At 38.1% G+C, this 18315-nt stretch overlaps 1 protein-coding gene across 3 annotated transcripts in view; it reads left to right on the top strand.

Annotated features, from left to right (window-relative positions):
* GATD3 (glutamine amidotransferase class 1 domain containing 3) overlaps positions 1-18315 on the top strand; it is a 36545-nt gene that overhangs the window by 8309 nt on the left and 9921 nt on the right. For 2 of the 3 annotated variants that reach the window (XM_044670195.1, XM_044670197.1), the window contains 3 exons: positions 5039-5195; positions 5788-6000; positions 6644-6817. In XM_044670195.1, the coding sequence (XP_044526130.1) occupies positions 5039-5195; positions 5788-5916 (286 nt within the window). In that variant the 3' untranslated portion in view covers positions 5917-6000; positions 6644-6817. Of the gene's footprint in view, positions 1-5038; positions 5196-5787; positions 6001-6643; positions 6818-18315 lie in introns of those variants that run through there. The other variant, XM_044670196.1, reaches the window with a different exon arrangement.

Below are 18315 nucleotides of genomic sequence, written 5' to 3'. Positions count from 1 at the left end.
CTATAAAAAGGAAGTTGGAATCTTCTAGGAAGCAGTATGAACCAGATCATGATAGCAAATAGCCCTGGAATGAAATCTAGAGATCTCTATGGAAGGAACTGAAAATGTTTAGAGAAGAAAAGATATGGGTGGGTGTGAGGGTAGGTCATGAGAGCTTTTTTTTCCCCCAGGCATTTGAAGGACTTACTTTTGGAAGAGGAATTAGCTTTATTTTGCTTGGCTCCCCTGAATGTAGGGAAGTGGATAGAGGTTATAGAGATTCAGATTTTAACTCAGTGTAAGGAAAAGCATTAACCAATCCAAAAAGTGGACTGTCTTGTCCTGGATGATAGTGGCTATTCATTACAGCAGGTCTTAAAGAAGAGGTTGGATGACCATTTGTCAGGGATGCTGGATTGGACCAGATGGCCTCATTTTCATTTTATCTCTAAGGTTCTGTAAGTCAGAGATAACTTTTAGCTAGAAAATAATCCTATGATTAATTTCCCCTTCCTCCATTTACAACTTTAACAGAAAAAAAAAGAGAAGATGCTGAATTAACCTTGCAGGAAGATTTTTACAATCTACTAGTCTGCAGTGAGGTTCTAGTACATTAGCTATACCAGTTCAGTAGAATCTCTGGAAGTGCTTCAGGCATAGCCTATGTTCTACATATTTATCTTCTGACTCAGTCTAGCTAAATTTAATGAGGTGTATCCTCATATATGCCAGTATATTTATAATCATGTATTTCTTGGTAGCAAAGAACTTGAAACAAAGTAGATCCACATTGATTAGGAAAGGGCTAATCAAATTACTGTACTGTAAGAAATGACATGTATAGAATTCAGAGAAACATAGGAAGACTTAATATCTGTTTTCTCTGAAAACAAGGTTAAATTCCACCATATTTATATACAGAATGTGGTTTTATTTATATATGTGTGTATGTACAAAGAGAATGTTATGTGTGTGTATGTGTGTGTGTGTGTGTGTGTGTGTGTATGTATGTAGAAAGAGGATGTTATGTGGTTGCCTACTCTTTGCTACATAATTTTTTTTTTTGGCTACAGTAAATCGTTAAGAGACTTCACTGAGATATCGAGGTTATAGTCTGAATTGTTAGAAATGTTGCCTATATCAAAGATACTTGAAGTATTCAAGTAGATATATAGGTAGTTCTCTGGTCTGTACCGCTAACCTGCCTTAGCCACCTGCTCTCCCATTATTCTATATATACATCTTGACCCTAGTATCTTATTACTTTGACTTGCTTTTGTGTTTTTTATCCATACTTAAACCCATCCTCTGTTGTATACCCACTTTCCCCTATATTTTTCTTACTCTACCATTTCCTTTCTGTTTTAATTTATTTCATTTGTGTACATATTTTTTAATTTCACATAGTTAAAATTGTATAATTTCTCCTTTTGATTTTTAATTTTTGTCTAACTTTGTTCTGGTTTTCCCAGGAGTTTTTGTTGAAAAGGAAGCCCTTTCTTTTAGAATTAATGCTCTGGGATTTATTGACTATCAGGCTGCTGTTTTCTATTGCTTCTGTCACCTTACTAGTCTTAAATATTATTCCCCTCCTTACTCCCTGTATTTTGTAGTCCACTGATTCTGACGTCCTTGCACATGATACTCCTATCTCCTTACTCTGGGTGTTTTCCATGCTTGGAATTATCCAGTTCTCTAATTTCACTTGCTTCCTCATCTCTGTCTCCTGGTTTCCTTCAAGTCTAAGGTAAAGTCCCACTTTTTATAACAAACCTTTCCCACTTCCTCTTAATTTTAGTGCCTTCCCCCTGAGGTTATGCACAATTTACCCTATTTGCCATATACACATATGTACACATATATATGTGTGTGTGTGTATATATATATATATATATATATATATATAGAGAGAGAGAGAGAGAGAGAGAGAGAGAGACAGACAGACAGACAGACAGACAGACAGAGAGAGTCAGAGAGGGAGAGAGAGTTTTTACATTAGTACTTATATGCTGTCTCCTCTTTTAGATTGTCAGCTCCTTGAGAGCAGGAACTGCATTTTGTATTTTGTTTCCCTGCCCCCCCCCCAGTTTGTTGTTTCCCTTCTATTCTTGGTTGCATTGGTTTTGTTTATACAAAAAGCTTTAAAATTAACATAATCAAAATTATTCATTTTATATCTTGTAATGTTCTCTATCTCTTGTTTGTTCATAAATTCTTCCCTTTTCCCAAAGAGATAATAAAAAATGGTTGTACAAAAATATTCATAGCCATGCTCTTTGTGGTGGCAAAGAATTGGAAAATGAGAGGGTGTCCTTGATTGGGGAATGGCTGAATAAATCATGGTATATAAAGGTGATGTAATACTATTGTGCTATAAGTAATGATGAACAGGATGATTTCAGAAAGAGCTGGAAAGACCTCCATGTACTGATGTGGAGTGAAACAGAACTGAGAGAACATTATAATGTAACTGAAACATTGTGGGACAATCCAATGTAATGGACTTTGTTGCTAATAGCAATACAAAGATCCAGGACAGTTCTGAGGGACTCATGAGAAAGAATGCTATTCACATTGAGAGAAGGAACTGTGGGAGTAGAAATGCAGAAAAAAAACATGATTTATCACTTGTTTATATGGATGTATGATTTGAGGTTTTGGTTTTAAAAGATTACTCTATTACAAAAATGAATAATATGGAAATAGGTATCACGTGATAACACATGTATAACCCAACTTGTCAGCTCCAGGAAAAAGAAGGGATAAGGGGAGAACATGAACATGGAAAAATATTTAGAAGTAAATAAATAAATATTTAAAATAGATAAATAATTCTTCCTTTCTCCATAGATATGACATGTAAACTATTCTATGTTATGTTTATATATATATATATATATACTCATAATGTCAGTATGTTTAAATCATATACCCATTTTGACCTTATCTTGGTATAGGCTATGAGATATTGATCTAAACCTAATTTTTGCCATACTGTTTTCCAAATTCCCCAGCAGTTTTTGTCAAATAGTGAGTTCTTATCCCCAAAACTTGGATCTTTTCTTGGAGTTATTAAGTATTGTGTTATTTCAGGTTCTTAGGGATAGCTCAGGCTGGGGACCTACAAGCTTTCAGTGCTCACAGAATTAATCTAATACAGGGAAAGAATGCGGCCCTTCTGATCTGATTTCAGCAAATTCTTGACCTGCATTTGGGTCTGAATAACTGGAGACTACTGCTGTATTTCACCCCTGTATCAGCCACCTGGATTGCTCTGCTAGTTCAGAAGGACAGTCCTTCAGTCTCCTTTTGGTCTAATGATCCTGCTCCAGATTGAGAGTCTGCTCTAGTCTTAGGCTCCAAACCATATGGTTTCTCCTTGTGTCTGAACTTGGCCCTTTTTCAATACATATCCTAGAGCCTGAGAATATTTCCTGACCAAGTACACTGCCCTGAGCAGTTTCCCCTCCTCAGTCCATCCTGGATTAAAGCTGCCATGTGGTACCTCTTCCTTCACCATGCACAAGTTCACAGTTTTCCAGTTTGATTTTGTAACTTTATCCTTGATCAGTGGACAGCTTCTACCATCTTTTATTCTCTGGACACTAGAATCTTTCATGCAGCCAATGTTCATGGCCACACCTGACCACTTTTTCTTGTATTTCCCAATTAAGATTTAGTCTGGTGATTTCTCTGATTCTTTTTAGAAGAGTTGTATTGGAGGGGTGGGGAGCTTGCTGTATTTCTTTATGTTACTCTGCTAACTTGGGAGAGAGAGTAAGGTGTTTACTCTGGAGGAGGAAATGGACTCCAGTATTTTTGCCAAGAAAATCCCAAATGGGTTAACAAAGAGTTGAACATAAGTGAAAAATAACTAACAAAGTTGTTTACTATGTGCTAGGCACTATGATACATGCTTTACAGCTATCTCATTTAATATTCACAATAACCTTAGGAGGTAGATACTATTATTCCCATTTTACAGGTGAGGAAACTGAATCATTGCTTAAATTATTTGTCAAGAGTCACATAGGAAGGAAGTGTCTGAGGATGGGTTTTGTTAAGAGGAAAAGTAGAGATATTTAGTGAAATTAGCACCCAGGCTGTCAGGCTGTCAGATAAGATCTGAAGGTTCCAAGGATGGAATTATGGCAAGGAAGGAAGTCTTTTCCTGAGTGACTCTGTTATGGCTGAGAGAACAGTTGGATTCTGAAAACTGTATCCAGTGAAAAGCCCAGGAGAGAGTGGATTTGCCTCCCAGAAGAAATCCCTGCCTGTGAGAAATTCAAGTTGAGCTAGAGGATCAGACTTGGGTTGGTGGACATCCCAAGCTGATTCAAACTCCTTGGTTTTACCCTTTGGGATTAATTTTTCTGAGGACCTGTGCTGGATCATTGCTGTGCTAGAATCATTGCTGTGCTGAACTCAAGTTGTGAGAAACCCCATTCACCTTTTAGCCTTTTAGGCTAATCTAGGCAGCCTGGCTTAAATTAGTGTAGATCCTGACCCAACTCCCAGTTCCTGAGTTTGTCCTTAGATAACTAGGTTAGGGTGACCTCTCTCTACTGCTCTTACCCTTTGAAGTCATTATTAAAAAGTGTTTTTTTTTTCCTATTGTGTTTTTCCCTGTAGAAGTAAGGTATCCCTGGATGTTTTAGTCTAAGTGGCAGTTGGATTCCAACTGTCATTCACTCTCATTGTCACAGCCCTTTTTTGTATTTGGTTAAGATAGTTATAAATCTACATCCTTCATTCTTCCTTCATCCCTTTCTCCCCAGAAGAACCCTTGTGTGTATATTTGAGTTTTTTTTACCCACTTCAGTTTTAACTCAGGTTACATTTTAATCTAAAATTTAAGATATCTACTCTTGGAATTCCCAGTGAATAGAAAAGTTGGCTGAATATTTTTTTCCCTCTGTATATACTCCTATGATGAAGATGAACTGATTAAAAAAAATAATACATCATGAACTGGTAAATCTTTTGCTGAATCTTCCTTTATGTAACTAATTACATGATGTTTAATTAAAATTGTAATTATTTCTCATTATTCTTTCAGCTTGTGCTGCATTTCACCAGTTCTTGCAGCCAAAGTACTTAAGGGTACAGAAGTGACAGTAGGACATGAGCAGGCGGAAGGTGGGAAATGGCCTTATTGTGAAACTGCAGAAGCCATTAAAGCCTTGGGAGCAAAGCACTGTGTGAAAGAAGTAACTATATCCTTTTTGGCAGTTTTCTGGATCAGATATTGATAAACAGAGTAGAAGTTATAGCAAATGAGATTGATCATCTTGGTCCCTTGCATTTGGAAAAGCTCTATGGAATTTAAGTGAGAAGAGAAAGGAATAGGCATTATTATAGTGCCTACTATGTGCCAGGCACTGTGCTAATCCCTTTCTAGATATATCATTTGACCTTCATAGATCCTGGGAAATAGGTGCTGTTATCCCCATTTTATAATAAACAGAGGCAGACAGAAATTAAGTGACTTGCTCAGAGTCACACAGTAGGTATCTAAAGCTAGATTTGAAGTCAAGCCTTCATGATTCCAAGCTCAATGTCACCTACCTGCCTAAGAGACGGGATTATGTTCCTTGTCCTTAGATACCAGAATTGAGACCTTTTGGGTGAGGAATATATTGTAATAAGAGGTAATTTTTACTGTATAACCCACCAGCATCAAGTATGGAGGTAGGGAATAGTTCTGAGATGCAAGAGGGAAATACCTTATAATTAAATGTCCCCAAGGTGGGATACCAGATGAACTGACTATTTGTTGACTTTTTCTTTTCCTTAATTTCTCCTTACGAAGCTCATGTAGACACTAAGAACAAAGTGGTCACGACTCCAGCTTTTATGTGCGAAACAGGATTGCACCATATTTTTGATGGGATAGGGATAATGGTACATAATGTGCTGAAACTAACCAGAAAATAAGAACCCAGATTCTCAGTAGCAACACAAGACTTAAATGCTTCAGTTCTGAAAAGAGCAATATCAGACATAGAATACTTTGATCTGGTAACTATATATTTTTTCTGTCTTATTGATAAAAGTCTGACCAGATAGATGAAAAGGCTGATGTGATGAAAATTTTTTACTGACAGATAGGAGAAATATTTTACTGGGTAAGGCACAGGTGTTTCCTAGCTAAGGAGGGGATTTTTAAAAATTGCTAATTTAGAGATGAGACATTTCTTCCTAAGTTTGATTTGATTCACTTGTTAGAGAAGGAAAGCTGCTCAAAATTGAGAGTTTAATTATGATGTATTTTTTCCACACACTTCTTAAGTTAAAATTTAGACCAGATTTTGCTGGATGGTAATTGAATAGAAATAATATTTTGCTATCCAAAATTGAACCGATTATATGGTTATTTTTTTATTATTGGGAAGTGGTGAGGTATAGTGTTTAGTTTCTCATCTTCCAAATCTGAGTATAAGTGGAACCAAAACATACCTTTCAATTACAGAAGTAAATGCTTTGTATTTGTTGGGGAATTTGTGCTGATGTATATAATTCTGTGGCACAAACCTTTAACCAGAAAGCATGTGTTTAATTCGTTAGTGAAAGCACATTTTAACACCTTTGGGCCTTCTGATATAGTGATAAATTTGGCACTAAGAATGAGTTCTTTTAAGTGAATCTCAATTCTTCATTGTAGATATCACCCCCAGAATCAGGGAGAAGAATGGGAAATTGCAGCTCTTTAAATCTATTACAACAGCTTTCCTAACCTTGTTAAGATTTCCTGACAGTAATTGTACATTTGGCTCAGATCTCCAAATGTGTAAAAACAAAATAAAATTTATTGATGCAATTACTATTGCTATGAAAATGGCCTCTCCTTTTTGTTTTCATTTTTGATTGTGGAGTCTCCTTTCTACCTTTTCTTTCATTAAAACAGGAGTAGGTGAACACACAGTGATTGGCCTACTGTTGAGACATTACTTCTTAAGTGCCACTCTTTGCCTGGCACTGTGGATACACAAAGAGGGAAAAGACAGCCCCTACTCTCAAGGTGTCTAGTGGAGTTAATAATAGCTTACATTTTCAGAGGGTTTACTGTGTGCTAGGCACTGTTCTAAGGGCTTTATGGATATTTCATTTGATCTTCTCAACCTTGGGAGGTGGGTGGTGCTATTATTATCCCCTCTTTACAGATGAGTAAACTGAGACAAATAGGCTAAGTGACCCTGCCTAGGATCACACAGCTAAGTGTCTGAGGCAGCATTCTAACTCACATCTTCCTGACTTCAGGCCTGACTATTGTACCACCTAGCTACAGGAGCCTCTTAATAGCAGGGTATGATGCTTTGGTTCACAGGTAGAGTTATGATAATTTTTCCAAGATACACTATGTTTTAGTCTTTGTATATTTGGTGTTTGTCTTTAGTGAGTACCCATGCTAATTTGATATAATGAATTAACCCATTGTTATTAGTAATACTTTCCTACTTAGCTTGTGTTGGGGCATCTTAAGTCCATTTTCTTGTTTTTTTTTTTTTAAAGAAAACTGAAAATTTAATGGAAAGAATTGATGTTATCATGCTATGCCCTGCTTTAGGAAAATCAAAACACATCAATAGCCCCCTCACAGAAGGACTCGTTACACAGTTGCTTTCAATTTAAAGAACCCCCACTTTTTACTGCTTTACAGTATGGTATAGTGAGAAGCATTCTCAGTTAGGAATCAGAGAACCTGGATTCTAGTCTCAGCATTGCCACTAATTTGCTTTGTTATCTTGAGTTTAGTCATGTATTTTCTCTCATAACAATAGCAATAAAAATACTAGAACTACCTACTTCACAATCACTATTGAGGAGAAAAGCCATCCTATGGCACTATAGCTGTGTTAACGCTATGGTTATTATATTTGTCCTTGATATAAGACTTGGCCCAATGATTTCACTGATATAGGGAATTCCCTTTGGGGAGCTTTCTTTGCTAAACTAGAGTTTACCTTCTTTGCAACCTGATAGTCTTGGAGAATTACCTGGGGGCACTGAAAGGTTAAGTGACTTGTCTAGTGTCATAAAAGCCAGTATGTAACAAGAGGCAGGCTTTGGATCCAGATGTTCTTTTTTTTAAAATTTAATTTTTTTTGTTTTAATAAATTTCTACAAAATTTTTCCAAAGTCATATGATCCTTATTATCTCCATTCTTTCTTCCTTTCCCTGTCCCAGGGCTGACAAGCAATTCAATCTGGGTATTATCAGGCAAAAGATATTTCCATATTCATTTTTGTAATAATAATTTTATAGAACCAAAACTCCAAAATATATACCCAAATAAACAAGTGATAAATCACGTTTTCATCTGCCTTTCAACTCCAACAGTTCTTTCTTTGGAGGTGGATAGCATTCTTTTTCATAAGTCCCTCAGAATTGTCTTGGATCATTGTATTGTTGTTAGTAGCAAAGTCTTATTCCATTTGATCATCCCACAATATTCCAGTTTCTGGTAATATAATATTCTCCTGGTTCTGCTTATATCTGCCACCAGAGGGTGATGTTAGAGCACTTTTGTTGCTTGTAAGACTATTTTGTGAGCCTGGACTTCCAAGCTGTCCCCAAGGAAACAGTCATTGATTAGGAATTTGGTCTCATGGGTATGGTGAAAGGATCCTTCCTTTCCAAGGTAATTCTTTCTGCTGGGCTGGAAGTTGAGGGAAATTCATAGAGGGCAGAGAGAAAAAGAAACAATTTTTAAGCTAGCTGGTTAAAAAAACAAAACAAAACAAAACAGCACTGAAGCTTCTATGAAAACATTTCAGACTACACTTTCTCACTGCCTCTATCTTACACCCCTCAGGTTTCATATTGCTCTTTCTTTTCCATTTCCAGGCTGTCCTTGATTATGGGATCATGGATCCAGAATTGGAATTGGAATAGACCTTAGAGATCATCTAGTGTGACCCCCCCCCCTTTCTTTTTAACAAATAAGGAAATGTGATCAGAGAGGTAGAGATTTGCTCATGGTTGTATAGGTATGTAAAAAGAGTGGGGCACCAGGGATGTAAATGTGTCCTAATGATTTGTCCTGGGTTGAAGGAGAGACAGGACCAGCCAGGATAGGGAGGCCAAGAATCAAGAATGGCAGTTAACCCCAACTGTCACTCTGCTCACTGTAGGCCAGGGTCTTTGGAACCAGCAGGCAAGGTAAAGGGTTTTAACAGTTTTAATTATGATTTACTAATAAAGGTGGGATTGGGGATTCTACACTTAAAACCCTAAAGGGCAAATCACAGGGGCAAGGGGAGGACTTGTCTACTCTAATCTAATTGACCTAGGCCAGGCAGGGCTCAAAGGAGCAGTTCTGGAGTCACTGGGAAGGCTACTTCAAACCTGGTTCCAGCCAGGCTTGACCAGCACAGTTAAAGGGCCTGAGGGTGGCTTTGAGGGTTCTCACGGTAATCCAAAGATGATCACAGGATGCCAAAAGCCAAGGTGGTCCAAGGTATCCAAGTAGAGAGAGTGTGCTTGAGATGCTGTCCACCAGATCCCAAACCCCTCCTCCACTTGGTGCAGCTCTGCAGCTTGTCCATTTGCTGAAAGCCACCACCACTCAGGATCCCAGGGAATCAGGATGCAGGGTGTCCTTAACTCTGAGATCTCCCAGGGCTAGCAACAGTTTGTGCCAACCACTGATGGAGTCTCTCTCAGAGCACAAGCCCTACTTCCTGCTCCTTCATTCCATCTTGGAATCCTCTAGCCCTTCCTGCTAGGTCCATATAAACCATGTAACTAATACTAAATGATCTTCCTCACAACAGGTAGGTAGTGAATAGCAATCAGGATTCAAACTATTTGACTCTAATGAAATCTACCTCTCTTCACTACCCTACCTTTTGCCACTTTAATGAATATGAGGGTGGGGAGGGAAGTGGAACTAGCCTCTCTAGGGATAGTTTTGCTTATCAGTCATTTCTTTGTGATGAGAAACTCTTTATTACCACTTAGTTTGTTAAGTAATATTGAGGCAGAGTTTGTAAAGAAATCCTTGGTTGTTGCCAGATCCTAGATAGCTTCTTCCTGTTCAGGTGTCTTGTTCTTACAGATCCACCATGTCCCTGGTGGGAAAAGAGTGGGCGGGTAAAGTTAACCTCCAAAAATGACTGTTCTAGCCTAACAGAGATATGTTGGCAGCCTGTTACTAGGGCTTTGTCATCTGTTGGGAATGTTTTGTTGCTATCTTCCTTCAGCTTCCTTCAGCTTAAGGGTAGAATGGCTATAGAGAAGATAGGAAATGAATTGTGCTTTTAAATCTTAACCTTTCTCAACTTCATAATCAATTCTCTTTCGTGGCATCTTTTTTTAGAAAAATATTGGCATACATGCTCTAAAATCATTCAGCAGTAAAACAAATCTATCATTTAACTTCTTTAAAAGTGTTTTCTGTTACCTCTGAGCCATCATCATAAGGAAGTATAAATCTGGTTTATAGAAATAATTATGGATTGTCAATACTTTGGAAATCAGTGTGCGATTACTACCTTCTGATTCTTGAGGGAAAGTCAAATTTCTGGTCAAAGAAAGCTGAGTCACCTCAGCTTTTCTTTACACATATGCCAATCCCTGAAATGCTTTAAGTGTAAGTATGTGTTATTAATGTTGTTACTATTACTATGTTGGGAAATTGGGAAAACCAATTAGCCAAGATGATTAAGATGAATAGTGGAATAGCCGATATTTATATAATGTTTTGGTTTCAAAGTGTTTTACTTCTCATATGAGGTGCAAATATTGTCTGTTTTGCATATAACATAACAAGAAGATAGGAGTCACTGGAAAAGACTGATGTTGGGAAAGATTGAAGGCAAAAGGAGAAAGGGATGGCAGAAGATGAGGTGGATAGACAGTGTCATGGACACTGAACATGAGCTTGGAGAGACTTGGAGAGATAGTGGAGGATAGAAGGGCCTGGCACATTATTGAATGAAAAGGGAATTAAGTGTGCTGTTCTCAAAGTAATGCATTCATCTCACCCTCCCCCACCCCCATCAGGAATGAAATGTTTTTAGTTTCAAGGAAGTCTTGTTATTTTAGGACCAGTGAAGACTTTATCTAAATTAAAGGATATCATGTAATGGCTCAAGAAATGAGGGGAACACTTTATTACTCAGCCCAGCTGTCCTATCTCTTGATACCTTTGAAAATTTAGAAGATACTCTTAACTTTACCCTTTCGAAGTAGAGGCTAGTGATGAACTCATGCTATATGTTTTGCTATTTTCTGATTTGTTTTCTTTTTTTCATCCTCCGTGGAAGGAAATAAAAAGAAAAACAAAGCACTTGTAAGAAATGTTGTCAAGAAAAACAAGTTCCTACATTGGCCAAATCCATCTCAATCATGTATGTCTGAATCTGTCCCCTGAGAACAATAGGGCATACATAATCCTTGGCCCTCTAGATTAGTAATCAATCATTGTGTTGATCAGAATTCTCATGCATTTCATAGTTATTTGTCTTTTCACTTTGTGTCAATTCTTATTAGTCTTCCTATGTTTCTCAGAAACTGCACCCTTCATCATTAGAGCGAAGCCATATTCTGTTACATTCACAACTTGTTTAACCATTCTCAAATGATGGGTATCTGCTCACCCGTAGTTTCCAGTTGTTTGTTGTCACAAATAAAAGGATGTTCTAAATATTTTTTGAACTTATAGACCCTTTTCCTTTCTTTGTTATTTTTGGTCTAGGTCTAGTAGTGGTATTGACAGGTCATAGGTATGCACTATTTTATAACTTTTTGAGCATAGTTCCAAATTGTTTCATGGAAAACTGGATTAATAAATCAATCAATAAATGTTTATTAAGTGCTTACTATATGCCAACCACTCTTCTTTTTTTAATATAATTTTCATTTTATTTTTTTAAAAATATATTTCCATGACTGGGAGTAGAAGCAGAAGAAAAACATGATCGATCACATGGTTCGATGGGTATACAATTGGAGATTTTGACTTTAAAAGATCACTTTATTGCAAATATTAATAATATGGAAATAGGTTTTGAACCATGATACATGTATAACCCAGTGGACTTGCTCGTCAGCTCCAGGAGCAGGGAGGGAAGAGGAGAGGGAGAGAATATGAATCATGTAACCCTGGGAAAACATTCTAAATAAATAAAATTTTAAAAAAGACAACCTAAAAAATATACATTTTTCAATCACTTGATATCTATTTCCATATTATTCATTTTTTTAATAGAGTAATCTTTTAAAACCAAAAGCCCAAATCATATACCCATATAAACAAGTGATAAATCATGTTTTCTTCTACTCCCATAGTTCTTTCTCTTGATGTGGATAGCATTCTTTCTCATAAATCCCTCTGGGGTTGTCCTGGATTATTGCATTGCTATTGGTAGCAAAGTTGATTACACTTGATTGTCCCACAAAGTATCAATCTCTGTGTACAGTGTTCTCCTGGTTCTACTCATTTCGCTCTGCATCAGGTTTTAGAGGTCTTCCTAGTTCTTCTTAGAAATCCAGCAGTTCATCATTTCTTATAGGACCATAGTATTCCATCACCATCATATGCCACAATTTGTTCAGCCATTCCCCAATTAAGGGACAACTCCTCATTTTCCAGTTTTTTGCCAGCCACTCTTCTAAGCACTGGGGTTAGTTACAAAAAGAACCAAAAGAAGGTCCCTTCCCTCAAGGTTCTTACAATCTAATGGAGGGAGGCAGCATGCAAAGCAAGCTCTATACAGGATAAATAATAAATAAATCACAGTTCCATCAACAGTGCATGAATATGCCTATTTTCCTGCAGCCCAATCAGAAAAAATGATACCAAAATTCTAAAGCAATGTCACCAAAAAAGAGGAAAGGCAAACACCTCACATTTCTGACTTAAGTGTGGTTTATTTTTTATTTTTAAAACGATGTAGAACATGAGTAGCTTGAAGTTATAGACCATACTTCCACATCCTCTGTAAACCCCCCCTGTACCATATATGTCTTTTCTGCAAGTTCCAAGCTGATGCCCTGGATTAGTTTTCTAACTGAGAGGGAAAGGTATCTTTTGTTGCCTTCACTGTGGTCTGTATTTTAAGATAGAGCTTTGGTTTTAATTAAAACCGACAATTGGGACCAACTGTGTAGAGTATAACGCTAGGAGCCAGGAAAGTGTGAACTGATGAAAATAGAGGTGATTGATGCAATCTCAGCCTCTTAGGATGCATGTATTCGAAGATTAATAAACTCAGTTCGCTGGGCATTGCCATCTTCACACCCCTCCACCCTGAATTTGTTCAGCCTCTTGCTGGATGGAACGATTAAAAAATCCCTACATTCCTGCTCCCAATTTATCAATCTTTATTAGCCAATTTAGTCTTAGGGCAGCTAGGTGGCACCATAGTGCACAGAATGCTAGACTTGGAATCAGGAAGACTCATCTTCCTGAGTTCAAATCCAACCTCAGACACTTCCTAGCTGTGCGACACTGAGCAAGTCATTTAAAACTTTGTTGACCTCAGTTTCTCATCTGTAAATTGGTCCAGAGAAGGAAATGCCAAATTATTGTAGTATCTTTGCCAAGAAAACCCCACAAGGTCTTCAGTCTCTGAAACAACCGAAAAACAACAATAAAAAAGAGACAGTTATACTTTCTATATTAGAAGCAGTGAGGTGACACAGTTGGATAGAACTCTGGGACAGTAGTCAGGAAAATCTCAACTCAAAATTGGCTTCAGATACTTCCTAGTTGTGTGACCCTGGGCAAGTCATTTCACCTCTGCCTGTGTGTGTGTCCTTACCTGTAAAATGGGAATAATAACAGCACTTACCTCCCAGAGTAGCTATGAAAATCAAATGAGGTAATATCTGCAAAGTGCTTACCATAGTGTCTAGCACATATTTTAATCACTTAATAAATACTTGTTTCCTTTGTGGATAATTTCCTTGGTGTTCAAAGGACTGACAGTTTACTATGAGTTTACAATGCAATATGGCAGCCAGAAAAGAGAATGCAACCTCTTTGGCTCTGGTCAGAGCAAACCTTGAGTGTCATCTTCAATTTTGTGTCCCATTTATAAAGGACATTGACAAACTAGAGCGGGTCCAGGAGGGGGTAGTCAGGATTATGAGAAGGCTAGAAACCTTGATATAAAAGAAACCATTGAAGGAAGTAGGGAAGTATTCTGGAGAAGAGAAGACTTGGGCGGACATGAGAGCTCATTTCAAGTATCTGCCATTTGGATGTTTTACATGATTGCACATGTAAAATCTATGTGAGATTGCTTACCATCTCAAGAGGGTTGGTGGGTTGCAGTGGAGGGAGGGAGAAGAGAATTTGAGACTCAATATTCTTTGAAAAATGTTGGAAACTTTTTATATGTAATTGGGGGAAAATAAAATTAAAAAATTAAAAATTTAATTTAAAAAAATTAAAAAAAAATTTTAAAAAGGTATTTGTCATTTGGAAGAGAAATTAGACATTTTCTGCAGAGCCCTACAGGTCAGAACCAGAAACAGTGGTTAGAAGTTTCTGAAAAACCGATTTCACCTCACTCTAAGGAAATACTTGCTAAAAACAAAGTCTGAAAGTGCTATGAGCCGCAAGAAAAGAAGTTACCTGATCAATGAAAGTTTTCCAGCAGAGGGACAGCAGGGTGACCTTTCGCCAAGGATGCTATAGAGGTGGGAATAAATGACCTCCAAAACCCATCCCTTCTTGTTCTGATATTTTGTGAGTCTGTGCCCTATTTCAGTTCCCTGGCATTATCTGGGCTCAAGATTCTTTCTAGCAACACTGCTGTAGAATCAACACCTTTTCTGTTTTGGTGTTTTAGTTAGACACTAGTAATATTGGTAGTAGTTAGTAGTAGTGCTGGTGGCAGTGGTAGTAAGTAGTAGTAGTAGTAGTAGTAGTAGTAGTAGTAGTAGTAGTAGTAGTAGTAGTAGTAGTAGTAGTAGTAGTAGTAGTAGTAGTAGTAGTAGCACTGTCAGTGGGCTGGTAGAAGAATCACTTTGGACCTAAGTTTCTTCTTTGGTAAAATGAGGTGATTGGACTAGATAGGACCTGTAAGGTCTCTTCCATCTCTACATTTATGATCCTATATTTTATGTGAGCAGCTAGGTGGCACAGTGGATAGAGTGCCAAGCCTGCAATCAGAAGCTAGTTAACCCCTCTTGCCTTAGTTTCCTTATCTATAAAATGAACTGGAGAAGGATATGGTTAACTGTTTCAGTATCTTTGCCAAGAAAACCCCAAATAGGGTTATGAAGAGTCAGACAGGACTAAAACTACTGAACCACAAAGATAATAATACTAGCTATTATTTATATGGCACTTCAAGGTTTGCAAAGTGCTTTACAGAGATGATCTCATTTGGTTCTTCCTCTCACTACCACCTACCTGTCTTTAAAGCTTGACTAAGTCTGGAGCTTAGTCCTAACTGAATGCTCATCACTGGTTGCTAAAGAAAATTATGTTGGGCTTCTTGGTTCCCATGCACATGCTGGATCAGGACAGGATCCGTGTCTAGTTGGAAAACTTCTACAGCCCAGGGATGACACTGGTTTTCTGTGCATTTTTTCCTGGTGTGAATTGACATGCTTTTTTTGGGGGGGGTTCAAGCCTATTTCCATTTAGTTAAGCTGAACTGGAGGGGCAGCTAAGAAGTACAGTGGATTTAGAGTGCTGGATCTAGAGTGTCTAACTAAATGTCTAACCCTTACTGCTCTTCTGTCTTGGAACAGTAGTATTAATTCTAAGTATTAGATGAATTAGTTATTAACTTCTAAATTATTATATTAATTTGTATCAATTCTAAGACAGAAGATAAGGGTTAAAAATAGAGAGAAGATGGAAGATATCAATCTTACTTCAGGTCGTTGAAGGAAAAGAATTCTTTTTTTTTTTTTTTTTTTTGAAAACCCTTACCTTCCATCTTGGAGTCAATACTGTGTATTGGCTCCAAGATAAGAGTGGTAAGAGCTAGGCAATAGGGGTTAAGTGACTTGCCCAGGGTCACATAGCTGGGAAGTGTCTGAGGCCAGATTTGAACCTAGGACCTCCCATCTCTAGGCCTGACTCTCAATCCACTGAGCTACCCAGCTGCCCCCCTCTCCTGTTCTCTTTCCACTGCTTTTCCTCTTTGTCTCTTAGGCTGTAGATGAATGGTGCCAAACTCAAATAAAATCAGGCCATTAACTAAAATGAAAGAATCTTTGCAGAATACATGTTGACTTGGTTTTAAAATGTGATATTATCTATTTTCTTATATTTTTATTTATTTATGGAATATTTCCTAATTACATTTTAATCTGGTTTGGGTCACACTGTTGGGGCTCAAAGCTTGACACCTCTGCTAGCTTTAACTTCTCCTTGTGGCTCAAAGATGGAGATGATGATGATGATGAGATGGTTATGGGAGAGTGTCTGGGAGACCTCAGTTCTTCTTTCTCATCCATGACCATGGAACCATGGCAGGGCCAGGTGGTGTTGGCCACTTTATCTACCCTGGAGATGCAAGAATAACTTTTCTGGGGCTGCTCCAGAGCTCTGGGCCCAGTTCTGGTTCTTGACTTTCCTGAGGAATGAAGCTTCATGGCAACCAGTTACCAGATCAGAGCCTTTGCATCACTGAGGCTTAGGAATGCATGTTTGGTGATGATCTCAAGCCTTCAGATGAGCCCCTTGTCTATCTCTCATTCAGAGCTGAGAGAAACCATCCTATTTGGCTGAACTTCAAATTGTTCTCCTGTGCTGAGGGACTTTGGGCATCATTCCTGATCCCATAGATACTATAGGAACAAATAATAAATGACACTAAACTACAATGCTATAGATACAATGGTGAGAGAGCATTTCTCCGACTCCCAGGTCCCAGTGCTGATGAATGGAGTTAGCACTGACAGTGACAGGCCTTTCAGTTAAATTACATATATATATATTCCTTGAATAGCCCCAGCTTGGAGCATCAGGTAAATAATACTCTTTTTCCAGTCTTTCTAACAGCCTCAGAGGATGGTGTCAGTAGGAAACCCTTGAATTTGTCAGCTCACATAGGAGCTGATCAATGCCTCCAAGGTTAATCCCATTATATTGATGAGCAAACTCATCTCCTTAGCTTTGAGAGTCCTGGGAATGCCTGACTTTGAGGCTTATTTCTTTGGGGGGGTAAATAGATTCATGGTGGCCAGTGGACTCAAGTTTCATGTTTTCCCCTAATCCACTGAGCTCCCACCCTGCTAGCTGCCTACATCACTGTTGAAAGCTTTACCTTCAAATGGCAAGATGTCCAATTTGTTTACAAGGATGTCTAATTTGTTTATAAGATGTCCAGTTCGTTTACAAGATGTCTTCAATACATGTGCTATTTGGAAGCAATCTTTTTTCTTTCCTCTTCACAGTGTGAAAGTAATGAGATTTATGGGATGCTACCAAGAGTTTGTAGTCCACACTCTGCTGCCATCCATCATTTTAGTCTTTGGCTGGCTCTTTGTTTTCTACACCATTGGGCAGTTGGGTGCTGCCACTTTTATTATCTTTCTCTCCTGTCTTCTTTATGGATGCTGAGTGCTGTGATAGGGGACTTGAACATTACTGTTCTCTTCATTGGTCTCTTCTGGTGCATGCAAACTAAAGGGCTCCTGAAGCATTAGGGGTGAAAAGGTACTTCAAATGAGGTTCCAGTACAGAAAAAGGTCTGGAAAGGTCAATAGTCAATATTTAGAGTAGACAAGAAATAACACTGTCTCAATTCACCTTTAGGAGTTTTTCCTTTTCTATGGCTAGAGATCAAACACTGTTTCTTGTTTTTGTATTTTTTGAAAATATAGTGTCACAGGGCAGCTCTTACAAAGGCCTGGGGAGCAATTTTCACTTTTTCTCTTAAAATCAAGAATCCTGAACTTCTTTCCTTAACTCTCTGTCTCCACTTTCCCCCAAGCCCTCGGACTGTATTCACAAACTGATATTACCTCTGCTGGGGTGTATGGGATGTTCAGGGAGGACTAGCATCTCTGACTTGAGGGTTTGCTCAGCCATTTTCAGAGCTACTTATCCCACTTTGTGTTCACTTCTCACTCACCTTTCACTTGTGATTTTAAGAAGCTGTAGTATGAGTAGCAGCCAAACCCAATAAAACTGTCTCCGTAGATGGGCTAAATTTTGAGGCCTCAACCCTGTTAGTGAGTTAGGGGGATGTTGACCTCAAGCATGTGAAGAGTTGCCCCTGTGCAATGGGTAGATAAGAATAATTAATTCCAATGACCATGAAGATGGCTGATACAGGCACCACAGAGTGCCTAGAGCTCGGTCAGTTATTAAAGATGCCAATACCATTGACTGTAGTTGTTTAGACTTATATCCTGCC

The sequence above is a fragment of the Gracilinanus agilis genome, chromosome 3 (genome assembly GCF_016433145.1).
Source record: "Gracilinanus agilis isolate LMUSP501 chromosome 3, AgileGrace, whole genome shotgun sequence".
Lineage (NCBI taxonomy): Eukaryota > Metazoa > Chordata > Mammalia > Didelphimorphia > Didelphidae > Gracilinanus > Gracilinanus agilis.
Note: the sequence above shows the minus strand (reverse complement) of the source record. Positions and strands in the feature narration are given on the sequence as shown.